The sequence below is a fragment of the Artibeus jamaicensis genome, unplaced genomic scaffold (assembly GCF_021234435.1).
Source record: "Artibeus jamaicensis isolate MK-2021 breed Jamaican fruit bat unplaced genomic scaffold, CSHL_Jam_final contig_447, whole genome shotgun sequence".
Taxonomy (NCBI): Eukaryota; Metazoa; Chordata; class Mammalia; order Chiroptera; family Phyllostomidae; genus Artibeus; species Artibeus jamaicensis.
This window is the reverse complement of record NW_026521834.1, coordinates 2,273,761-2,298,823: the sequence shown is the minus strand read 5'-3', so window position 1 is coordinate 2,298,823 and position 25,063 is coordinate 2,273,761. Positions and strand designations below refer to the sequence as shown.

Sequence of the window (25,063 nt, the reverse complement as noted above, 5' to 3'; positions counted from 1 at the left end):
CTGCAGTCCTATCAGCCCTTCCTCAGGTACCCCAGTTACCCGCAACCAGAGGCTCCAAAGGAAAAGCAGAAGGCCAAGTAGATTTCTGCTCCCTGAGGGACTGATTCTCACTGGCAGTGGGGCCTCTTGGCCAGAGGTTCCAGGAGCCTAGCAAAATGTACTTAGTCCTCGGCTGGCTCTCTGAAGGCCCTGTCCCTGCTTCCCCAACTGTCACCCTCTGGCGCCTGCTCGCCTATCGTGGGAGCCCAAGCGGAGAGCAGACACCCAACCTGTCTAACCTGTCTGACGTCATTGTCTCCACCCACCTGGGCCCCAGGTCTCTAGCTGCCCCGCTCTTCCTGTTCCGTCCTCCGCTTCCTTGCAACACCCCACCTGCCTGAGCTGAGCCTCCCGGGCCTTGCCTAACCTGAAGTGAGCCCTCAGTTCCTTTGGTTGTAGAAGGTTCTTTATCCCCAATGCGAGAAGGGGTGGATCCAGGTCTCTTAAGAGCTGGGAGTTGAGGGCACTGGGCCAACACACAGACCCGGCACCTCTGTCTCCGAAGACACTTGCACCCTCCATGTGGAGCCAAGATGGGGAACGGAACTGAGGAAGATTATAACTTTGTCTTCAAGGGTAAGTTGGAGTTCATAAAGAAAGAGGGAGCCTGGCACAGACCCAGAAAGAGACCCACAGAGCCGGCCCCTCCTACCTTGTTGTTTCTCTCTTATCAGGACCCCCAGGGCTCATCATTTCTTTGTATAAGAAAGAAAGCTACAAGGATGGGGGAGGGTCTGGTTACTGGAGTGAGAGCTGGAAGGCTGTGTCATTGTAAACAATGGTGTTGCTGTCTCTCTCCAATGGCGCCGAGTTAGGCTCCTATGCCCTGCTCCTAATGGAAGGTCAAATCCCTAGGAATAGGCAGCTGCAGCAGCATGAGAGATAGAGGTCAGACTTCCAAGAGGGCTTCCCTCCTGGGAGGAAGGGGAAACAGGCAGACTTAAGAGGAAGAAAGGCGTCTTTCTGGGCAGGTGCACAGAAGAGGAAAGAGGAGAGGTCTGTCCTGTGGTCGGGCTGGGTGAAGACGCAAGGAAGGTGTGACACATTGGGAGCAGGGTCTATTGGAGCTCAGAGGACTCCTAGGGCCAGGACCAAATACCAGGCACCGGGTCCAACTTGGCTGTCCCTGGAAGTGTGCACATACCTTTCTGCTCTTTATTCTAAGCCTCTGTTTGGTCCCCTCATTTTTCTCCACCCCCACACCACCCTCACCTCCACACCTCCTTCAGGGCAGGTTGGACTGGCAGAGCTCAGATTCCTTGTCCAGCCACCCTACCCCACTGCCTTTCCCAGCCTGAGCCCCGCCCTCACTTGGGACTCAGGCGACCAGGTGTTGGGGAACCTGTATTCTCAACATCTTTCCCAGGAAGAGGAGACTGGGTGAGAGCTAACAATAGTCTGGGGCAATAATACTACTAGTAACTACCATTTATTGAGCTCGTACTATGTGCCAGCCACTAGCTTATCGATCATCATAACAACCCCAGAAAGTTACCTTTCATTTTGAAAGTAGCCAGGAGCCAGACAGAGTTCAGATCTCAGCCCTGCCACTTACTCCTTATTGCAGGTTGGGATCTCTCAGAAGTTTGGGGTACAAGATGTTTATTATGAATCAACATCAGTGAAAGGAAGGGGGAGGAAACAGGGTTGGGCAGAGAGAGAAGTTAAACTTCAAGGCAGGATCACCAAGCCCCAGCCAAAGGCAGGGAGCTCTGCGCTACCCCGACCTCGCCTGGGCAGTGGATGGAGACTGCCCGGGAGCAGCACGGCTCCAGGGGAGGCCGCTCAGGCTGCTGACTGCCCTGCCCGCGGCTGGGGCAGGTTCTTTCTGGAAGGCCCCCCGGGCAGCACACCTGTGTTTATCACACTGGCTGTGTTCTCTCGCTCAAGGTATTTAACCCCTCAAGTGCCTCCTTTCTTCATCTGTAAAAATATGATGGTAATGAAGATGAAGATGATGATGATGATAGCACATGCCTTATGGCACTTTTGCGAGGGTTGAGCTAATATGTGTAAAGGCTTTAGGACAGTGCTGGGCAGTCTGCAGGCACTCCATAAACTTTAACAATTAGTATCTCCATTTCTCAGAGGAGGCTGAGAAACAAAGTGGCGTACAAAACATAACAATGTGGGCACAAACCCGAGTCTGTCTGGTTCCAAAGCCCTCATCCGAAGCATCGTCGGGGCCCGAGGGCCGGGCGAGGTGCCCGTGCACTGGACACATGGAGCACAGACTGGGTCCCCAGTAAGGGAGTGTCAGGGACACACACATCCTCGTACCACACACACCCACACGGCTCCCAGATCTTTCCTACCCTCTACAAAGAAGGAATCTTTAAAGATGGAGGGGGCTTTTTAAGATTTCATAAATAAGGAAATTGAGATTCCGGGAAGGTCAGTCAGTTGTTTGAGATCACGTAGCTACTCAGAGGCTGGGTGGGGACCAGAGCCCCAAAGCACGCAGCTCACAGCCCTTGGGCACCAGCCCACCTTCCTAAACCACTGTGGGCGGCCTCCTCTGATCCTGTGCGTTCAGCTTAGCGCCTCTGCGATGTGTGAGTCTTATTTACATCAGCCTCCTGCACTCTGCCCCAGCCCCTAGCTGCTGACCCACGGTGGGTGAGGCGGGCCCCGGACTGAACCCTGCAGCCAGGGCTCCGCGGGCCCCTGGCCCCTGAAAACCTGGAGGTAAAGCACTGGACTACCAGCAATAGGCATGAGAGTAACAGTCTTACACACGCACCGTATCCTGAGCAATATCTCATTTACTTCTAACAATAACCCATAAGGCAGGTACTATTCTTACTCCCACTTTTTGTAAAAAAAAAGAAAGTCTGAGAGGCTAACTTGCTGAAGGACACACGGGCCCAACGCCGGGCCCCGTGCAGGAACGACCCTCTTTGGGGACAAATGGGTCCTGCCTTCTTACACGCACCCATACTGCCACCCCCACCCAGATGTGCCATTGCCAAACTTCCTCCTCACCTACACTTATACTCACACCTCTGCTCTCATGCAAACACACACACCACCCCTCCCACTCGTCCTCCCAACTCACATACACAGTGACACACACAAGTGCTCATACTCCCTACTCCAGGAAAGCGCACCCTCCCCCAGGCCTCCTACTGTCTGTCCACATTCACAGCCTGCCAGCCTCTCCCCATAGTCCCTGAGCACCAACATCTACAAACAGCCCATAGACATCACCCATCACCAGATCTGCAGGCTGATTCTACAGACCTGTCTCATCAGACCAGGCCTGGGACTCTGAAAGCCCTTTAACTGGGTGCAGCTCTTGGCCCTTCTGCCTCGAACAGACATGACATGTGGAGCCGCGCACCTGTCTCCACCATGAGCTTGGGCTCCCTCCTCGGTTTTCTGAGCCCAGCTCCCCTTTGCTGCTGGGCAAACCCTCCAGGCACAGGTGGACTTGGGGCTGCTCTGCCCTGCTCAGCCCTTATCTCTCCACTCCTCCAGTGGTGCTGATCGGAGAGTCAGGCGTGGGGAAGACCAATCTGCTGTCCCGATTCACACGCAATGAATTCAGCCACGACAGCCGCACCACAATTGGGGTTGAGTTCTCCACCCGCACTGTCATGCTGGGCACCGCTGCTGTCAAGGCTCAGATCTGGGACACGGCTGGCCTGGAGCGATACCGAGCCATCACCTCAGCGTGAGCCCGGGGCTGGGGGTTGCTGCGGTGTGGGGGTGCTGGGAAAGTCAGGGAAAACTGCTGGAGGGGAGAAGGAGGGCAGGGAGGAGGCAGGGGCACTCCGCGGTATGCTCCCTGGAGGGATCGCAGGATGCCACGGCCAGGGGGAGGAGACACAAGCACTGGGAGCCACACACAGTCTGAGACAGGATATAGTGACGCTGACTACTAGGACTAAAGCCTCGAGTCACTGCCACCACTTCCTAGGCCTTTGCTGTGTGCCCAGGAAGGGACGGGCACCTCACATTGGCATTTTATGCAATCTCCAAGGCACCACAGGGCCACGGTACTGTCCTTAATCCCGGTTTAGCACAAGCTCGAGGTTAAGCATGTGAAGTCCAGCTGGAGCTCGGATGGCAGCAGGCCGCAGGGACTGATAGCACCCCTCACTTCCACACACTGCCTTGCACTCGGCAACCTTCACCATCCAATAACACAAGCGAAGGGCTGGATCCTGCAGCCACATTTTACAAAGGCTCTGAAAACAAAGTCTCAGAAGTTAGGCCGCCTGATACCACAAGCAGAGTGTCTCCCAGCCAGTAGCAGGTGAAATGTGGGGAAGGTGTTCTGTGTGTATGGTGGGGGCCAGCACCTGCCAGGGGTAGGAAGCAGGAGTCCAGGGCTTTGGTTACACACACTCATCTGGTCACCTGACCCTTGTGGCCCTCAGTTGGCTCATCAATAAAATGGGAGTAGTTATGTGTCACCAGTCCGAAGAAGCTCCATCTAACTCTAGGAGCAAGGCTAGATGCTTGCGAGGATGCATCAGATAGTCAATTTGGGGACTGGCGTGTGGTGTAGGCATTAGCGGTTCCTAGAAAGATGGTCGCAAGAGAGAAGAGGGTGCAGTGGGTCATGGAGCCATGTGACGAAGGTCTCAGCGGAGGGGCATCCAGGAGACACAGACTTGACAGCGGGGCCGAAATCAGAACAAAGGGCCTAAGGAAGCAGAGGGGCTGCGGAGGGAGGAGAGAGCCAGTGGCTTTAGAGCGGGGAGAGGACTCTTCAGAGGCTCTGAGATGAACATTTCTGACAGCTTTGTGCCAGGCATCAGCGCCTTCACCCGCTCTGTTTGGGTTCGGGTCCCTGGACTCTAGTTTTCACATTTCCCAGTCTCTGGGACTCATCTCTGGCCTTTTGGCTTGAGGGCTCTTCTCTGAGCCTGGGCCCGACCGCCTTGACCTTGCCTCTGTCTCTGTCCACCCCTCTCTCCCTTCCCAGGTACTATCGCGGTGCAGTGGGGGCCCTCCTGGTGTTTGACCTAACCAAGCACCAGACCTATGCCGTGGTGGAGCGCTGGCTGAAGGAGCTCTATGACCACGCTGAGGCCACTATTGTCGTCATGCTCGTGGGCAACAAGAGTGACCTTAGCCAGGCCCGGGAGGTGCCCACTGATGAAGCCCGCATGTTCGCTGGTAAGAGCCAGCCAAGATGTGTTCTTACCTCCCCCCCCACCCGCACAGTCCCAGCCCTGCTCCCGGCCCGGGGCTGCAGCCTGGACTTCCTCCACAAGGCCCCCTCCCTCCATTTCCTCTTCCTCAGGATCAGCCCTTCCCCACTGTGACCCTGTGTTTCTCCTGATGTCTCACCACCTGCCCCGAGATTGTCTTTATAGGCAGTCATTTATAGTTGATTTTAAGACAGCCCCACCCTGCAGTGTTCAAAGATTCTAAGCGTAGTAGGTGGGCTTCCCTTGACTGTTGCCAGTCACACTTTCCCCCGGAGCCCTCTGGGGTCTAAAGACAGTCAGATGTACCGGTTAAGGGTGCAGACACGGGAGTCCCATGGCCCAGCCTGACATCTCTTAGCAAGTGGGGCCCCGAGCAAGCTCTCGTTCTCTCTCTGTTTCTGGACTGCAGTTTCCTCTTCTATAAAATAGGATAGTATTCAAACCTACCTCACAGGTTGTTTTACGGCTTAAATGCCTTGGCTGCGTAGCTCATTTGTTTAGAGCATCATCCCGACACGCTAAGGCTGCAGGTTGGATCCCTAGTCAGGACACACATAAGAACCAATGAATGCGTCAATAAGCAGGACAGGTTAATGTGTGTGTGTTCCTCTCTGTCTAAGCAATAAAGAAAAAGAATATTTTATTTAAAAATTCTTTAAAAACGATTTTTTTAATTAAAAAAAAAAGAATTAAATGAGCACTGACTGGTGTGGCTCAGTTGGTGGGCACTGGCCCACAAAGCCAAAAAGTTGCCAGTTCAGTTCCAGGTCAGGGCACTGCCTGGGCTGAGGGCCTGGCCCCTGACGGGGGCGCGCGAGGTGGCCTATTGCCGAGCCCTGCTTCTCTCCCTCTCTCCCCCAGTGCCCACTTCTTCGCTCTCTAAAAATTAAAATCTTTTTTTAAAGAATAAGTAAATAACCTTAAAAAAGAATTAAATGAGCTACATATCTCAAGGTTTTAGCACATAGTAAACATTAAGTAAATATTGTTACTATTGCCTTTGACCCCACAATTGATGGTATGTTTCCTTTACTGTCAGAAAACAATGGGCTGCTGTTCCTGGAGACTTCAGCCCTGGATTCCACCAACGTGGAGCTGGCCTTTGAGACTGTCCTCAAAGGTTAGAGTCCCTGCCTCTATTTGGCACCCCACTCCCACCCTGAGGCTTCTGTGGGCAGTGGTAAGAAGGCAAGGCACGCAGCCCTCTCCACCCCAGCCGGTTCCTCAGTCCCTCTGTGCACCCCCGACCTCCTCAGAGCCCCCCTTCCCAGTCATTCCCCAGTGCTGCCCTCCTCCCTGCAACCCAGCCTGGAGCTTAGGGAAGGACCCAGAAGGCCGCACTCCCCAGGGAGCTGTGTCTTAGCCCTTCTCCACCCAGGTAAGTAGAAGGGACACAAATGCCATTTCCTTCCAGCAAAGCCCCCTGTAAGTGCGACCACCCCCAGTGCTCAGGAAGGGGCACGCGGTGTGAGAATAGGGAGCGTGGGCTTCTTCTGACCTAACCACTCCCGTCTGCCCTCTCAGAGATTTTCGCGAAGGTGTCCAAGCAGAGGCAGAACAGCACACGGACCAATGCCATCACCCTGAGCAGTGCCCAGGCTGGGCAGGAGCCTGGCCCTGGTGAGAAGAGGGCCTGTTGCATCGGCCTCTGACCTTAGCTGGCACCAGCCCCGCGCCTACGAGCTTTCCGGTGCTCCCCAGCCTCAGGCTCCAGGACCTTTCCCCGCCCTGTGGCTCCAGGTGCCAGAGTGGCCAGTTCTCTGTTCACAGCCCCCCAGAGCTCAAAGTTCTTCATGTCCTACCATTCTGTCCTTTCTGTTACCTGCCACCCTTCACAGACTGAGGCCCTCAAATAAAGCTGTTTTGTATCAATGCTTGGCCATCCTGCTGCTGCCTCCCCTTCAAACCTGGCTCCTCCTCCTTTGAGCCCCTGCTCCCCTTCCCTCAGCCCTCCCTTCATTCTCCCTACTGCCCCCCAGGGCCAGCTGCCCCTGGAGTCCTGTAGTCTGGGGAAGGTGCCAAGGGGGTGAGAGGTACCTGTCTTTCCCTCTGCCAACCCCCAAGGCAGAAGTGGGAGGGAGGACAGCATGGCGGAGAGGGAGTATCTGGAAGGCAAGACAAAGGAGACCATCAGCAGGTACCATCTGTTGCCCAGGGCCCTGGTGCCAAGAACTGAGGTCATTCCGATGCCAGGGGTAAAGGGCGGAGGCAGGGGAGGTGAGAGAGCAGCGGGGGAGTCAGAGCCAGCCTGTTCATGTGTGCTGGAGAAACGGAGTGTAAGACGGAGGTGGAAGGTCCAAGTCTTTCACCCAGGTTTCTGCCTGACCCCAGTGAGGGGGAGTGGTGTGTAGGGGCACATTGAATCTGGTGGGGGTGAGTGGGAAGGGTCTGGCTCCCAGCTCTCTGCCACTTCTCCATCAGCCCAGGAGCTGGCTGTGCAGGCAGGTTCTCTGGTTTTCCTGTTCTGCAGAGCACAGTAGGAGAAGGTCTGACTGTACCCTCAAGGAAAGGAAGGGAGTTGAATGGGTAGAAGAGAAGGGATTGAGTGCTTGGAGACTCTGGCAGGACGCTGTAGAGAGCAGACAGGGGCCACCCACTTCCCAAAGGCGGGCAGGGGCACCCCAAAGGTGGGCAGGGGCACCCAGAATCACCAGGGAAAACCCCCAGCCAAAACCCCCACATTCAGAGAAAGCAGTCAGAGCCTTAAGTAATAATACTTTTAATAAAATTAACTTCTTAATAGCACATTTAATACATTAACCCTCCCCTTCTTGGTTTCTCTGCATTTTGTGCAACATCACTTTGACTCGATTACTCATGGGTCCGTTTTGTTTCCCGCCTTTTATTTTGCTTTTTAACTCCTTTTCCTTGGTGAACTTGTACATGTCCTTACTAGATGCCTCAAATTAAGTCTGACCACAATCCTACTCTACTTTCTACAGTGGAGAGACCATCCCCCCTGCCCCAGGGCTGTCTCCCCCCACCCACCCTACCCTACCCGCACCCTTGGGTGGGGAAGGGGACGCCCTCCCCACCACAGACGCTATCTTCCCAAACTATGGGGGTTTCTAGGACAAAAAGAGCAGGGGGTAATCTGTCCCTAAGTGGGGCGAGAAGAGTAAATTGGGGAGAGGGAGATGTGTTTGGGGTCAAGGCCAGGAGGGGCGTGACAGTCACAGGTGGGCCACCGGGTCCCACACCCTCCTGGATCAATCACCTGGAGGATGGGGCCTGACCTGACTGCAAGCCACCGTTGGTAGAAGGCAAGTGCCTAGAAAATTGATTTCTCACATGCAAAAGCCAAACTCCCCAGTTGTCAGTGGGAAGGGTGATGATATGCCCCCAGGCCAGAACACAGTGGATGACCCCTACCTGAACACACAGAGGTGGACTGGAGCAGAGGGGTGGGGTCAGGGTCACCCCAAGTCTCTGCTGCCCTTCCCCGGTCTCTGTACCCTTGGAGCCCCTTCTCCCAGGCCTTTCAGGGACAGTGTCTCCAGTGGGTGGGAAGTTCTTCTTGGAATCTAACTTCTATGAGACACTAAAGCACCTTACAAACTGTAAAGAGGTGCAGCTTTACAGAACTGAGTCTGTTACCCCCCCACCCATCTCCACAAGCTAAGTAGGAGACTGGGCGGGAAGAGGGCTGGGGTCTGGGTCCCCTCAGTCTCCTGAAGCTGAGGTGGAAGTGTGTGCATGTGCGTCTCTCCGTACCTGCAGTGCAGGGGTGCAGGCGGACGTGCTCACCCTCCTCTGCTGCCCCCGCCCGGTTGAAATGATCAATGCCTATCCTTTCAAAGATGCTGGGAGCTGGCCCTCTTCAATTTGTCCTAGAAGTTAAAAACCCAAGGATTCTCAGAACTGACCCCAGCAGACTAAAAGCTCCCAACCTTAACTAGCAATCTGCTTCCACCCTGATGTCTGGAGATGGGCGGCTCGGCCACTGCCCTCCTGTCTTCCTTTTGTTACGACTTTTATACATTCTACCGGACCCAGAGGCCCGCGATGCTACTAACCTTTAAGCTATCTGAATACCATCTACTAAGTAACTAGTAACTTTTTCTCTAGGATTATATGAAATAAATTTGAATTATTATTAATAATTATTTTGTAGTATTTTCTTTTAAACCCCTCGGTTTTTCTTCTCATTTTTGGTTAAAAACAAAAACTATTTCTCTTAAATCTCACACCTCTCTGAGGGTCCCATAAGCCTGCTAGGCCTCGGTTCCAGACTTCCCCTCCTCACTCGCCCCTGGGACAGGGCGGGAGAAGGGGGGGCACCCCAGGGTCCTCAGTCCTCTAGCTCCTCCCTTTCTTGTTAATTTCTTTCTTTGTTTGGCTCTGCCCGCTCCCCAGAGGGGGGACGGGGAGAGGAGAGGGGAGCCCATGGAATGAAATCCAATCCACTTGCAGGGCCCCAGAGGGACCAGGTCCCTCTCCCCAAAAGCAAGTGACATTCCTCCCCAAAAAAAAGTGGGGGAAAAAGGAACGTAAACCTGAACATATATTAAAAACACTTTTTAAAGATTTAACTCTGAATACAAATGTATTTTTTTCTTCTCTCCCTACATATATTCTAAACCTTCTAAAGTTTTTTTATTTTTTTTAAGGATCACTTTATCATAAAATAAAATATCCTTTTCATATAATAAATTACCTAATAAAAAGTCTTTTTTTTTTCATATTAGCCCAGGTTCTTTGCTACATTTATATGGTAATAAACGCCTTTATTAAAATAGAATATTAAATTATAAAGAACTGCTTTTCTTTTTTTGCTATTTGTTTTCTCTGTGTTGGTCGCCTGTCTCGCTCCCTCTCACGCTCTTTCTCACCTATTTTGTCTCTCACTATGTATGTTTGTGTTTGTCTCTAGGTTTGGCTCAGTTAGTAAGGGTGGGATTGAATTTTCTGAGCCCCCCCAGTATAACAGTCTTCTGCCTTTGTGGGTAAGGAGTAGAGAGGGGGAGGGTAATTGACAGACAGACAGCCCATCCCCCTCCCACCTCCCCAGGGCAACCAAGGGTGCCCATTTAGTTTGGTTTCTATTGTACAGACATCTCAGGATGGCTCACATTGGCGGGAAGGAGGGAAGCTGTCACAGGCCGGTTTTCCTGGCTGTGACCTCCCTCCTCTCCCCTCCCTGGCTGGTGGTCTGGAGGGGAAGGCTCGAGGAGAGGCGAGAGAGGCGAGTTAATTCACAACAGGAGGAAGAAGAGGTGGGGTCCCCTCTGCACCCCCATCCCCACGCCCTCTCTCCGTCCAGGAATGGGACTCCAGAGCTCAAGTGCTCAGAGAGCACTTACAACAGTCCCACCCCACTTATATACAAGAAACTCCTGGGACCTCCAGGGACTCCGATCCCTGTCCTCCCCTGGCCCGGCCAGCAGAACCAGGAGGGTGGGAAGCTGGTGGCAACCCCAAGTGAGCAGCAGGGAAGCAGCAAAGGGTGTGTGAGGCCTGTAACATGATTCTCAGAGGATCAGCCACATCCCAATCCTGCTTAGCCCTGGAATGACCCCTCTCTGAAACCTGCCCTCTCTCCTCAGACATGATGGGTAAGACAGACACTTCATGATTTGCTGGCTAATAAGGGTTAGAATGAGGTCCAGAGAGGGGAGCAGAGAGTGGGGCAATGCAGGGAAGAAGGAGCAGCCTCTCCTGACCCTTCAAACAGCAGACCCACTACCTGGCTCCTCTCCTTCTACTGCCATGAAATCCAGCCCTAGGAGTGCTACCTAAATGTGATACCCAAAGCTGATAAAGGTGGAGAGTTGGACCATTATGTTCCCCAGTATTAATCCCCTCCTCAAATTTTCACTGAGAACAGAGATCTATTTCATCAGGAATTTGAGGTGTTTCTCTGGAGGAGTGGGGAGAGCTTCTAGATGCCAAAAGAGGCATTAGGAGGACCCCCAAAATGTCCTCCCCCATACTTCTCCGCAGGGAGATGGTGCTCCCAAAGCTGGGCTAGTCGAGGCAGGAGGGAAGGGGAGAAAGGAAGACACAGAAAGGACAACACGAGGGGGGAGTGACAGCCACCAAGAGGAAGTAAAGAGAAGAGCTGGGAAAGAGGAAAGGAGAACCCAGAGGGAGGAAATATGGTAGGAGAGGGGAGGGCAAAGCTGAAGGGGACAGAGGGACCTCCGTCCAGTTTCCTCTAGCCCAGCTTTGCGAGGACAGACGGGTCTGAGCCCCTAACTGACTGCCATGCTTCTCCCTTTCCCCACGATCCATGTGGGCTTCTGAAGGGGCCCCTCCCCCTCCCCTGCTGGACATCCAGAACCAGGTTCTCACCCAGAACATGGCCATGCAGGGTCCGAAGGGTCACATCAGGGATTAGGAGGTCGGAAGCCAGGACCAGAGGACTTGGGAAGTGGAGACAGCACCTCTGCATACAGGTGGCGGTTCCCCCCCCCCAGCCCTGCCCCTCCCAAGGGGAAGGGGTAGTATGCCACGTAGGGGGTGGTGGGCAAGGTGGGTCGGAGTGTCTTAGCTGCCACCTCCGGCAAAACGAGTTTCTCGTAGCTGCTTCTAGACTGAAGGGTGTGTTGAGGTATCAGAGTTGTAACTCTAGTAAAATTTCCCATCTGGTCCCCTCCCAAACTTTCACGGACAGGGTAACCAGAGGGTCTGAAAGTGGCCCACCCTCCAGCCACCATAGCCTTCCCTCCCCTCTCCCAGCAAGTATCTCTAAGCACCTTGCCCCTCAAATTACTGATTTCCAAAAGGCTCTGGTGGAAAACAGCCCCGGGGGCAGGCCCGCGGGGAGTGGCCCCAGTGGGCACGGGGCAGGAGGCTTAGGAGAATATTCTGATGGCTTGCGTGGCTGTGATGTGGCAGACAGGGCACTCAGGGTCCGTCCTCTCGCAGATGCGTACGGCACACTCCATGCAAAACAGGTTGTGTCCACAGGGCACAAGGGCCGCAGTCACCTCACTCTCGAAGCACACCATGCAATCCCTTCCGCCACCAGGGCTCCGCAGGCCTCCACCCCCAAGTTTGGAGAAGCCCTGAAGTGGTTCTCCAGGTGGGCGTCTTGGGAGTCCTGCCAGCTCTGAGGAGGAGGTGGCAGGAGAGCGGTTCACTCCTGGGGGACCAGCACGCGTCTTGGCAGAAGAAGAGGAGGAGGAGGAGGCAGAGGAGAAGAGCACTGAGGTGGGCGTGGCATTCTCCTGGCCCGCCCATAGCGGGGGGCTGGTCTCTGCTACCCCGTAGTACACATCCTGCTTGCCCACACTGTAGCCAGGAAACAAGTACCCGCTGTAGCCAAAGTCCCCGCCCTGCTCACCCAAGCGTGGGGTCTCAAAGCCAGAGTCCGCGGTGCACTCTCCAATGCAGCCCAAGCTGTTCTGCCGGAAGGTGGAGAGAGGCTTGCAGGCAGGCGGGTGCACCCGCCAAGCCTCAGAATAGCGGCTGTCCAGGGCAGTGTCGGGGCTCCCTGCCAGGAAATCATTTTCATTGTTGTACTCGAGGATCTTGCCAGTGCGCACTGCGATGTGTGTCTCAATCTCCTCGCGTGCACGCTCCACGTTGCCTGGGGCACCCGTGATCTCGAACACTGGGTCGCGGTCACGGCTCGGCGTGATAATGTAAGTGTTGGTCTGCTGCTGGATGCGCTTGATGGTGGCCCCCTTGGGGCCCACCACCAGCCCCACCACGCGGTAGGGCACTCGCACGCGAATGGTCACCTGGCCAGGCAGGGCAGGAGCCACACCAAACGCAGCACCGGACTTGTTGCGTGACGCTCGGATCATGGAGAAGTGCTCCGCCGCTGAGATGATTTCCCTTCTGGCTGTGGCCACGTCCTCCCGCCGCCCAGTCACCATGAACACTGGCTCCTCGCCCCGCACTGGAGTCTTGATGTAGGTGTTGGTCTTGGCCCTCAGAGCCTTAATCTTGCAACCTGGGTTAAGTAGGGGAGGGAACAGAGAAAGACACTCACTGGACGAGAAGATCGGTGGGGGCACCGATAAGCTCCTGATCCTTATTCAGATACCCCCGCCCCCAGGAACCTCTCAATCTACCTTTTAACCACGCTCCATAAATTACCCTAACTTGAACAATCCACTCATCACAGATCTATCCAATGTCTCTATCAACAACAGTTTTCAAAATGTAACAACTTTCCCTGGAATTCCACCCAGGACCCTCCAAATTCATTTATTCTTTGAAACCCCAAAATAACCAGATAAGCTGCTAACCCCAAATCTACACAATAATTCCTCCCCAACCATGTTCCTTTCCCTCAATTTCTCTACTGATTCCTTGCTACTCAAACTTCCAAATCAATCAATCACTCCCCACCCCTCAATATCTGTCACTGACCCTGATCTTTCCACAGAACTCCAATGTACTCACAACCACACAATGTACTCCTCACTTGACGTCTGTTCATTAAAAGTGTCCCACAACCTACTCAGAATCCGATGACCCCATCTGTGCTATGGGCCCCTCCCTCCGTCAGCGTCTCTCAGTGTCTCCAATTCACAGCAAGTTCGAAGCAATTAGTAGAGTGCGGGAGACGGGGAAGGGCCTGACAATCAGTCTGAATAGGGAAAAGAGGAGTATGAAGATAAAGACAATGACATGTGAGGAACAGCACTGTACCCCATGGACACTCCTGCCACACTGTCCCCAGGGGGCAGAGCTGAGACAGGCTGGGGGCCGAGTAGGGGGAGGAAGTAGGTGTTCTGGACTCACACTCCCACTCTGAAGTGGGAAAGAATGAAAGCTGGGAGTTTGAGGAGAGAGGCAGGAAGAAAACGAAAGCTGTGACAAAGAGACAAAGAGGGAGAAGGGAAAAAGAAGAGGGAGGGAGGCAGGGTGGGACAGCAACATCATCTCTGAAGGTTGTGTACCTCAATGGCCGATGGAACAAGTCTCTCCCTCCTCTCCCACATTTCCTCTCCCTGCCCCAAGCTTTACAGAAACTCACATTCTTTCTCCAAGTGCACATGCTACAGTGTGTGTTTGCAGACGCAGGGACTCGAGAACCGTGATGCACTCACTACGTGCCTTTCTCTAAACAACAGCCGTGGGACACGTTCATACATCCCTCCCACTCACACGGATTCCCTGTCTCAACCTCTGCTACCTCCCACTCTTCGATCCCTATCATCACCGACACACAGACAGCACATGCCCACAACTTTCACCCAATTATTACAGACACATTCACACCCCTCTTCAGGCACATATTCACCATTCCCTTCCTCACCCCCACCACACTACCTATCCATTCTAAAATGAACACTAGTAGTTCTAGCTTTCTGACTCTGCCCCAACTCTCCCACCACAGGCCTGAGGTGAGCTTATTACTCTTATTATTATTGTTATTATTTTGTCTCCTTCCTCCACTCCATATGGCTTCTGCAATCCTACCAGATTGACATATGGGTTGGGGGTGGCTCTTCTCACTTTAGGAAGGAGAATTTACCCATCCCTTTTTGTCTTCAACCCTCTTGGCAGTTGAGAAGTCCTACCTGTTGTCAAGCTCATATCCTCGTTGCTTTAATGCCAGTAAATGTTGTTCTATTTGTGGGGCATGGATTGTGGAGGAACAGTGATATCCTCTCTCATACAACTTCTTCTCACAATAGTGTCCGATAGGCACCTGAGCTCTGGCTCTAACTTTTGGGTCCATAACCTGAAGTGACAGTTATGTATGTACCTTTGGAGGCTGGGGATGGGTTGGAAAGGAAAGGCCAGAGCATAAGAGTAAGAAGAAAAGCTATTGGCCTGGGGATGCAGAAATGATGGTGGACCTGACCCTGACTTTTGCAAGCCTGAAGAAGCATCTCTTGAAGGGAAGACCCACTGGGCTTCACCTTCTTAGAGGTCAAATATAGGGGCACTGACACTGCAACAGGAGAAGGGAGATTAGACAATGAGGAGGACTTCCATATATTTAAGGAATGAGGAGGAAGAGAGAAATCCCCCTACTTTTACGATAGCTCCATCAGATGCGGAGGCAGAAGAGGAAAGAATGACTCCATGAAATTCTGGACCCTCCCAAGACTACCCCCACACCCATGAAAATATATTGGTGTCTCCACCCAATTCCAGGGTGCTCTGGGTCCCTAGTTTCTGGCAAGAGGAAACCCAAGTTTTTAAACCAGAAATCGAAAGAGATTAAGTGCATGGGTGCAGGCAGGGGCCGAGAGGACAAGGGCTGTGCAAGCCAGTGGCATCTTCCCCTCCTCCATTCAGGACCTCCCAGCAAAATCCCCCCAGCCCCCAGCACTACAAGGGGGTGAGGTGGGATGAAGAGCAGGGCCCCCGGCTTCGCTTCCCCTCCTCCCTGCCAGCAGCAGGCCTCTTCCCTCACTCCCCAGCCTGAACGCAGCTCCTCTATTGTTCCTACGGTGGGACAGCTCCTCCCTTGCTCCTCCCCCACCCCCACCTCCCCAGTCCAGCCCCTCACAGTTTCCAAATCCTGGCCCCCCCATCCCCTTTGGGAAATCAGGAGAGGGAAGGGTCCCCAAGATCCCGTCTGCTCAACCTGGACAGTCACCAACACTCCCACCCCCACCCGCCCAGGGATGCTGGAGCGGAGGAGGGTGTGGTATCAGACAGTCTACACTGAATTAATTCTACATCCCTCCCCCACACACACAACCAGACACACGCCCTGCCTCTAACCTCCAGGTGAGGGTTTCTCAACCCCTCCCCCCACCCCTCTCAGCATGCCCCCTCCCACCCTGTCCTACTCTCTGACTACCAGAGACCCCTCTCCAGGCCTCTGGCCCCTGGCCTTGGCCATCCCAGAACAAAAGCCTGAAAGGGAGAAGAGGTCCACACCAGGATGTGGCACTTCCTCGGAGGTCCCCCTTCCAAAACCCCACAGACCATTCAACTTCGGTGTGCGGGTGACCACAGGCCTCCCTCTTCCCGGAGCCCCCTCCCCATCTCTCCCTTAGGCTGGGACCCTCCCATGAGCCACACCCCCTTCCATTCCAACACTTAGCCCAACAAAGAGACAGATACTCAGACTGGCTCCCCCTGGGCCAGGTCTCCCCCAAAGTCTGTAACTCCAGGAGGGTGGGGGCCCCAGGGGTCCTCCCTCCCCAACTTACTCACAGATGTCAGAGTAAAGGCTTCTGAGTAACTCTGAGCACATTCTGCCAGTTCTTCTGGCTTTGAGTGGACACCCCCTCAGGACAGCCTGTCTAGATTGGGAATCCAATCCCCCTCCCCTTTTTCCTCTCTCTAAGAGAAGATATTTCTTTGTCTAAGGGCAGAGCCGTGGGGGGAGGAAGGATCTGGAGAACAGTCCCAACTGGGGGTAGCAGGGAACTTTGTGGCGCTAGGAAATCAGGTAGGGGGCGGGTCCCCCTTTGTGGGTTAAGGTTCAGAGACAGAGGTGGACAAGAAAGGAAATGAACTTTCCACGCTAGAGATGGGGTGCCCCCCATCCAGTCTGTCTCCGCGATCCGAGCGCCCGCTTACCTTGCCTGCCCACGATCTCGGCCACGTGCTCGGAGGTGGGCACGGGTACACACTCGGTGGTGTTGCTGCTGCCCTTCAGCCGCAGCTCGGCCTCTTTGTAGAGGGCGCAGAGCTTGGCGTCGCTGGCCCCTTTGGGGGCGGTGGGGGGCTGAGGCGTCTGCGCCGCGGGGGCCGCCGTCGGGGCGGCCGGGGGCGCCGCGGGCGGCGGCGGTGGGGCCGGCTGCGGGGGAGCAGCCGGCTGCGCAGGGGCGCCGCCCCCCCCACCTCCCCCGTCCTCGCCTGCCGTGGGGGCGGGGGGCTCCCCCAAACCCAGGAGGCAGAGTTGATCGAGAGCCAGCTGAAGGGCGCGCTCGTCTTCCAGCAGCCCTCGGTCCTTAGCGCTTCCCCCGAAACATCCTAGTTCTCCAAAGCCCCCATTTCTTTCCATTATTCCAGATACCACTAGACTAGGCATGGCGAAACAAAAGCTGGGGGAGAGAGAGGGGGAGAGAGAGAGAGAGGTGGTGGAAGGGAAAAGAGGAGAGAGGAGGGGAGGGGAGAGGAGAGGAGGGGGTGTGTGGGGAGGGGGGAACAAAGAACTGGGGAGGGGGAAAGACGTTGAGATAGAAAGATAGACCCTCCCCCTAAGCCCCCCTCCCCAAACACCCTGTAACCCGACTCCCCTCGCCCAAGCCCCCGGGGTGGGGGTGGGGGGGAAAAAGAAACAAAACCCAGAAAGCGGATCTCCTCTCCTCTCCGGGGGTGACGGGGGGCGGGGGGCTGCAGGATCTCTGCCCCCACCCCTCCCTCCTCGGACCCGGGAGTCTCTAGACCCCGCCGTCCAGACGCCCCCTTTAGGCTTCCGCACCGAGCCTCAGTCCAGGAGCAGCGCTCAGTGGCCCCCAATAGAGCCCAGCCCCTTCCAGCGCTCAAACTCTTTTGTTTTAAATGAACTGGATGGAGCAGCGTGGAACTGACGGGAGGGGGGCGCGCCGGGGGCGCCCGGGGCATGCCGGGAGTTGTAGTTTCCCGCCCTTGGGGCGCGGGGACGAATTCTTGACCCGAGGAGGATCTGGATGTGCCTTCGGTCTTTACCCGGGGCTCGGAGGCAAAGCTGGTGGTGGGATGAAAGTCAAGGTCCCTAATTTTTTGTGAGCTAGGATAGAGGAGTCAGTGTACAGAAACTGAATGGTTGAAAAAAGGCTAATGGAGCGCGCCCCTCTCCCAAGCCTGGCTCCCACGCGGTCCCGGCGGGTCTCGGGTCCCTCTTTCTTATGGTAATGAGGGGGGGACAGAGGGCGGGGAGCGGTCCTGTCTGGGTCACTGCGGCTCTCCCTCTCTCTCCCTCTCTCTCTCTCTCCCTCTCTCCCCCCTCTACTCCTCCCTGCTGTGCTCCCTCTCCGCTCCCCCTCCCGCTCTTCCAGAGTCGATCCGGCTCCGGGCCGCTGGGAGAGGTTCTCCGCAGAGCAGACAAAGCCCGCAGCCGCGATGCAGGGAGAACCCGGCTCTGCGCGCAGTAGGGGCAAGGATGGGGTGCCGAGCTCGAATGTGGGACCCCCCAGGCAAAAGAAGGGGTCCCCTCATTCCCAAGCCGCAAGCCCTCCCCACTCATCCTTTACCCCAATCGCCCCCCAGTCTCGGAGATCCGAGAGGCACCTACTGGGAGGTGAGTTAGTTCACCGCGTTCAGATCATTGGAGGGGAGCCTGGAGGGCTGTGGAAGTGAGGCGGTGGGGCGGATGAGAGGGTGGAGGGAGAGGAGAGATGTGGGGGGCAGAGAGTTGCGGGGGCAGAAGTAGACTTAAAGACATGATGTGACTGAACAGTTTCAAGTGAGAGCCGTGAGCTTTGGGTGCCACCGAAGGAGAGAAGAGAGACTCGATGGACTGGGGACCCAGACTTCCTTAAGGTCTGGGTCATGCAAACAGTTTGAAGGTGATCTGTTCGTTACCTTCCACCATCATTCCACTTACTCACCTCTTCCCCCATTGAAAACTCATTAATTCAGATGCTTTGACTCTGGAAATTTGGTGAAAGTAAAAATAAGTTTTTAAGGCACGAATTGACCGTTTTTAAGGCATAAATGGAACTTTTAGTGGGAGTTTGGGAAAATTGAAGTATAATGCAATCTTTTCTTCTCCTCTCACCTTACATCTTTAGCATTTCTTTTGTCACCCCTTTTATGCCCGAGTCTCCCAAGAGGAGAAGGAATGACACTACACCATGAGGTCTTGAGGTCAGACTTTACATAGAACTTCCTACAAGAGTTGTATAAGAATGGGTGGTGAATTACAGTAGTAAGGTGTCTTTTTTCTGGAACATCTTGGAAACAAAAAATCTGAACTAGTTTGTGAGGTTGAAGTACTGCTGGAAGCAGGGGGACAGATGAGATGACTTTGTAGACCTGGCACTGTGAGGCCCTGAGGGAGGGCTGAGCCACCAAACCAGGTCCCTAAATTGATTGTTGGAAAGAGTGACTTTGCACACCAAGGGAGGATGGGAGCCAGAGTGGAGGATCTCGGGAGGGTTAGGGACTGGCATACTGGGGCTCTTGTTCCTTTGCAAGGCAGAGGATTCAGGGAAGGAGAGACATGACTGAAGAACCCCTGGGAAACCTTGGAGTTGGGGAGGGGTGACCCCCAGATCAGGGACTTAACATATAAGATTAACAACAAACCTCATTGTGGGATTGGGCGCCACTGCCTCCAAGCAAGAGTGGGAGAGGAAGAAATACAGACACAAAGAGTGGGAGTAGGCTGTCCTCTACTCTTGTCCCTTCTCCTTTTGCCCCAGGACCCTGAATGGGGGGAGCTGTGGTACTGGGGGCTCTGGGGCTCTCACTGGGAGGAAGATGCCTACTCTGTGGACTAGGTGACTGTTTTTCACATTAATAGAATAGCAAGCAGTTGCATAGGACTTACTGTGTGCCAGGCATTTTTGTCATCAGCTGGTCTGAGCCTTCCTGTCCCCACCCAAATGAGATTTCCCTCTAGACACCCATCACTGAATTGGCCCCGCTTGCACTTTCCTCCCCACTAAGCTAATTAAAGCAGGAGGTTAATGACCAAAGAACCCCTGGGGATTTGGCTAGGGAGAAAAAACAAAGGACAGAAACTTGTGTGTATGAGTGAGGAGGGGGACAGCTGCTGGATGGGAAAGGGTAAACAGAAGCATGGGTCAGGGGAGGTGGTCCTCCCTGCTGGACCTACCTCCCTGGTCCAGCCAGGACAGATCAGTGTGTTAATGCTTCATATGTCCACCTCAGGTGTCTTGTGAGGCTCCAGATATCCAAGGTGGGAGAGGCAACTGTGAACCTGGCCCCGGAGGGCAGGACCTGTGTGAGTGTGCTTAGGTCTGTGGCTCCGGCGTACACACGGGAATGTGTGCCTGCAGGCCGTGTCCATCCACACTGGGGACCACCAGAGTGTCCGAACTGCAGAGGAGCCCAAGGGTGGGCACCTTGAGGAGCCTGTTCTAGGGCAAGGTGTTGATGAGTCTTTCCCTTTCTCCCAGAGTCTGGTGGCCTCCTGTGTTTGGCGGACACCTCTCTCCCACTGACAGCTGTGCTGGCCAAGCTAGGTTTCTCTCTATGGCCCTGCTTTTCTTCCCTTCTGCTGCCTGCTCAGTATAGAATCGTGATAAGGGCTCAAGGCCTTACTTAAACTGTTTTGCTAGATGGCTTTGCTCCCCACACCGCATCCTACTCCTTACTCTCTGCCTTATGACCAGAAAGGTGTGTAAGTGGCATATCTCTCCTCTTTAGGACATTGGAGAACAGGACTGTCTCTCATCTTTGTTATTGTCCCCCATCCTGACCTCCCAGCATCTAGCCAGTACCCTGGCCTTGCCCAGAGAAGGAGCTCAGTAAGAGTGTGTTGAGTGTAACTGCGCATTTGAAGCTTCATGGTGCAAGAGGAAGCAGCAGGCTTCTGGAGTCAAACTACTGGCTGTTAGTTCTGCCCCTTGGGCATTTATTTACTGCTGAGCCTCAATGTCCTCATCTCTAAGGTGGAAATAATAAGCCCACTTCCTAGCACAGTGCTCGGCCCCTTGTAGGTGTTTAATCAATGTCAGTTTCCTGGCCCTTGGTCGTGCTCCCCTTGCAGGTGATTTTGGCTAGACTGTGGTCTTCACTAATTAATATGAATTCATTTGTTCAGCTAACTACTTCCTATTGAACTCTTAGGATGTACCAGGCACTGGATCCTAACCCACCAAGAGTCACCTGGAGTCAGTTCTAGATCTAGCAGACTTGCAGAAATAAGATCATCCTAAACAAAGAGTAGATGATTCCAAGAATAGTTCCTGTTGAGCACCAGAATGCAGGTGAACTCTCTCTCTTTCACACACACACACACACACACACACACACACACACACACACACACACACACCAGGCTGCTGAGGAACAAAGGACCCTGTGGAGTTGTTGAGTTGGTTGTATGTGCTGCATGTGTTTGTGTGCAAGTGTGTGTGGGTGTAGGGAGGCCTGGCTGCAAGGCAGGAAAGGTGACCCAGTTGAGAGGGTGACCGTAGGCTCCTGTGGAGGCTAGAGGACAGGAGCTGGGTGGGTGATCCGGACTGCTTGTCTGTGTATCTGTATATGTTCTCTTTTCTGAGCAAACCTGGGCACCTGTTATCACCATCTACACACCAAGTCCCAAGGGAAGGGGGCGCACACTTAATGCCCGCCACCCTCTGCCCTGTTCTGAGAGCCCCTAGGGAGGGCAAAGGCACCCCCAAGGCTGCCCTGCCCAGCTGGTTGGCCCTTGTAGGGGTCATCTCTCCCATCTCCCTGCTCCTCTCAGGATGCCTTCTCCATCTGTCCTGGGGGGGGCTCTTCTATGCTTTATGGGGCTTCTGTTTTCTTTTGTTAATACCCCTCCCTATGGGAAGTCCACCTTGCTATCTAAACACCATCCTTCCTGCTGAGAGCGCAGCCAGTTCTCTCTCAGTTCCTGGAATACACCCAACTCATTAATTCCAATCAGTGAGACTATACCTAGGAAAATTCTGTATGACACACAAAAGAAACATCAAACTTGATCTTTGCTCTCAGCAGGACACAGAAACTAGTCTGTGTGACCCAGTTAACATGGAGAAATAGGAGTAAATGTGAGAGCAAAACAGTCCTTGGGACTGAGAGGGCTCAGAGATTGGAGAAGAGATTCGGGTCCTTTTGTCGTTGTGCCCGATCTCCTTTGAAGCCCAGCCCGAGGTTTGGGCCTGTACAGAAAAACGCCTCTGCCCCTCCACTCCAACACCCCCCACCAGCTCTGCTGCACTCTCTGATTTCCCCCGGGAGAGCAGCTCGGAGGGGCTGGGGCAGAGCTGGGGTCCCCCCGGACAGCTGGCTGACAGGGCCCCTCTGGGACTCAGGGCTGGTCCCAGGCGTCCAGGAGGCAAGTGATACTGGAGCTGTGACAGTTGGTCCCCAGATTCCTCACCCAGTGGTGCCAGCTCTGGTTTCGGGCCAGGGCGAGGGAGGGGGAGGGGTTCCTGGTGCCAGCCAGGGCTGGGTGCTCTCTCGGGGCAGGGAGGGGGGTGCATTAAACATCCCCTTGGTAGGTTGTTGAGGGATTTTTCCAGGGCCCTCTCTGGGCCAGGCACTGTGCTTGATAATAACAGGGGGCACTGAAGCATGAGACACTCTGGCACAGATGAATTAAGTATAGAATGTCATAGGTGAAACTGAAGTTGAACGAATGAATAGGTCCATCACCTACCTAATGGCCTTGTTTTACAGAGGAGACTGAGGCCCAGAGAACCCAGGTCCTGCGACCATCATGCTTCCTTTTTCAGGAGAAGGAAGAGGAAGCCAGAGAGAGGGACGGGAGAGGACTTGCCCTTTCCTAAGTGCCTACTTATTGTCAGGCTCTCTGGGCCTCTCCAGACCTGACTTCATCTGATCCTCTTCATCACTATGTGAGGCTTGAATTGCCATCTCTGCTTAACATCAGGGACCTATGGCTCAAAAGATTAAGTAACTTGCTCAGGTCACACAGCTGGTACCTGGACACTCCAGTGTTCAAAGTCAGATCTGTCTGACCCCAGATCCTGGAACCCCAGAGGTAAACAGTAACACCCAGTGAGTTTCTGGGGGCTGAGAAGGGAGGGACCACTAAAGCTGGAGGAGTTTGGAGAGGCTTCCTGGGTGAAGTAGATTTAGAGTCCCTAAAGGATGAATGAGGTTCATTTTAAGGAAGAAAACTGGAGGGATGACCAGAGGTTGGTGCCAGAAGTTCCCAGGGAAAACTTGCTGGTTGGACAGGTGGCAGTTTGCGTGGACCCTGAGGGGCAGGAGACAGTTGGAAGAAAAGGGTCTTTGAACCTCGGCCACAAGGTGGCATTGCAGACCAACTACTGGAAGCGGCTACCCTCTGGGCCTGACACCAGGGACCAGATGTTCTTTTCTGCCCAGCCGGGGCTCCGTGCCTAGCCCTGCCTCCTCAGCTGTCATCTCAAGCTCCCACCTTGCCCTTTTCTGGCGGGGCATCCAACACGTAGGGGACAAAGAGAGGCTACCAGTCATTCCTGACTCAGGACCAAAACCCAGGTGGCTGAGACTTGGATGTTGCTGTGGTGAGAGGAGCTCCCCAGGTTCTCCTGAGCCCCCTCCACCTCCCTAAGACTGTCATCGGGTCCGGGGGGGACACTGTTCAGGGGACAGGCTAAGGAAACAGGCACTGAGTCCAACTGGTCTTGGTCTGAAGGACAGTGGTAATAATCCCTCCCTCATAAGCAGTCAAAATAAATATATATTGATCACTTGCTGCATCAGGCACTGCTCTAAGCACTGGAGATAACACGACTGAGCGAGACACACAAAGTCTGCTCTCCCAGAGCCCGTAGTCTGTGGTGGGGCAGGCACGCGGGACAGAAGTAGCTCATGCAGTTTCTGGGCATGACACTCATTGTGAAGAAACCTAAAGCGGGATATGGGGGCAAAAAGACATGAGGTGGTGAAAAGACGGTCATGTTGTGGTGGGAATTTAACTGGACACACATCCAGCACAGTGCTTGGCGTTGTGTTGGCTATTGTCACCGTTATTTTGTGCCCTTGCTTCTGTCCCTCTACTTTGCCATGTTCCCCTTTCTCTGTCCCCATTTTTTCCACATTTGGTCCCGTTGGCCCCCACAGGGAAGGCAGGTGCTTCCATTTCCCTGGCTTGGAACCAGGAGCCCTGAGTTTCTAGTCCTGGCACTGCTGAAACTGTCCAGACCTGCTCCTTCCCCAGCTTCTAGTAAAGGACCACCATCCACGTGGTTGCTCGAGCCAGGAATCTGGAGCCACCTGTGATTTCTGCCTTTTCTGGAACTCCTCCCATCCAGGCCGTCAGTCAGACCTCTCAACTATACCTCAGGACATTTTCTAAATCCATCAACTCCTGGCCACCACTGCGACCTTCGTGACCCAAGCCGACATGTCCCCTGTCTGCAGTAGCCCCTGGCTGGTCCCCCTCCTCTGCTGTTGTCTCCTCTGCCCCTGCAATCAATTCTCCACATAGTGGCCAGAGAGGTCACTTTAAAAAAATATATTCGTGAAACTCTCTTCTTTAAAACCTTGTATTAACTCCCCACTGCCATTAGATTCACAAGCAAACTCCCCCGTGTGGTTTAAAACCTGGGACCTTCATGTTCTGGGACCTGCGCACCTGTCCAGCTGACTGCTCTCCTCCCACTTTCCACTCTAGCCACGTGCATCTTCTTTCAGGGCTTTGAGCCCACCGTGGGAATACAGGACATCAGGTCCTGGACCTGGATACAAGAGATAATCAGAGGGGACTAGGGAGGCCCTGAGAGTGCGGAGCAGCCTGACCTCGGACCCTCGGGCTCCTGGTAGGGGCTCTTGAGCTAGAGAAAGTGCCTTGGAGGCCCTCTGGCCCAAGCCGCCCCACGCGTAGTGGTGAGCTAGAGGCGCCTTGCACCTGCTGGTGAGACCTTGTTGTTCAACTTGAAATGAGCCACAGTGAGAGAATTTATACAGTGGAAACTGGCAACTGCCACAAGCCAGGGCTTTCCCCACCATAGTTACTAAACAAGTATAAGCACATCACTGTTTCACACTCTCCTGCCCCAACTTTATGGAAGAGGAAACTGAGTCCCAAAGATGGAAAGTGACTTGTTCAGTATCACGCAGTAATTTTCTTCCCTTTATTCATTTGATTATTCCTTCACTCAAAAAATTTTTGAGTGCCTCCCCTATGATGGATTTTGGAGAGACATTCCCCCTGTCCTGGGGGAGCTTCCAATATGGTGTAGCATGCAGAACATGTAAACCAGCTTCGACAGCACTGTGGGCTGAGTATATGTGAAAGGTAAATACCAGGTGCCCCAGCAGACGCAAGAGGAGCACCGAAGGCCGTCAGCACGGTCAGGGGCCTCCCAGAGGACATAACTCCTAAGCTCGCCTCTGAAGGACGACGAGGAGGT

The 25,063-nt window shown here is 54.2% G+C and overlaps 2 protein-coding genes across 2 annotated transcripts; one reads left to right on the top strand and one right to left on the bottom strand.

Annotated features, from left to right (window-relative positions):
- Positions 1-322: 322 nt before the first annotated feature.
- Positions 323-7,076, top strand: RAB25 (RAB25, member RAS oncogene family). The gene is made up of 5 exons (XM_037132520.2): positions 323-615; positions 3,520-3,715; positions 4,976-5,169; positions 6,244-6,324; positions 6,729-7,076. The coding sequence occupies exons 1-5, from the start codon at positions 573-575 to the stop codon at positions 6,854-6,856; spliced, it is 642 nt and encodes a 213-aa protein (XP_036988415.1). The 5' UTR covers positions 323-572; the 3' UTR covers positions 6,857-7,076.
- Positions 7,077-11,849: 4,773 nt separating this feature from the next.
- MEX3A (mex-3 RNA binding family member A) lies at positions 11,850-17,106 on the bottom strand. The gene is made up of 2 exons (XM_037132519.2): positions 16,653-17,106; positions 11,850-13,107 (listed from the first exon to the last, which is right to left on the bottom strand). Exons 1-2 carry the CDS (start codon positions 17,104-17,106, stop codon positions 12,002-12,004), a joined length of 1,560 nt encoding a protein of 519 aa, XP_036988414.1. The 3' UTR covers positions 11,850-12,001.
- Positions 17,107-25,063: the final 7,957 nt, after the last annotated feature.

Coding starts and splice junctions, on each gene's coding strand:
- RAB25 (XM_037132520.2), top strand. CDS start 573: ATGGGGAACGGAACTGAGGAAGATTATAACTTTGTCTTCAAGG. Junction 3,716..4,975: donor TACCGAGCCATCACCTCAGC/GTGAGCCCGGGG, acceptor CTCCCTTCCCAG/GTACTATCGCGGTGCAGTGG. Junction 6,325..6,728: donor CTTTGAGACTGTCCTCAAAG/GTTAGAGTCCCT, acceptor CTGCCCTCTCAG/AGATTTTCGCGAAGGTGTCC.
- MEX3A (XM_037132519.2), bottom strand. CDS start 17,106: ATGCCTAGTCTAGTGGTATCTGGAATAATGGAAAGAAATGGGGGCTTT. Junction 13,108..16,652: donor CGAGATCGTGGGCAGGCAAG/GTAAGCGGGCGC, acceptor TACTTAACCCAG/GTTGCAAGATTAAGGCTCTG.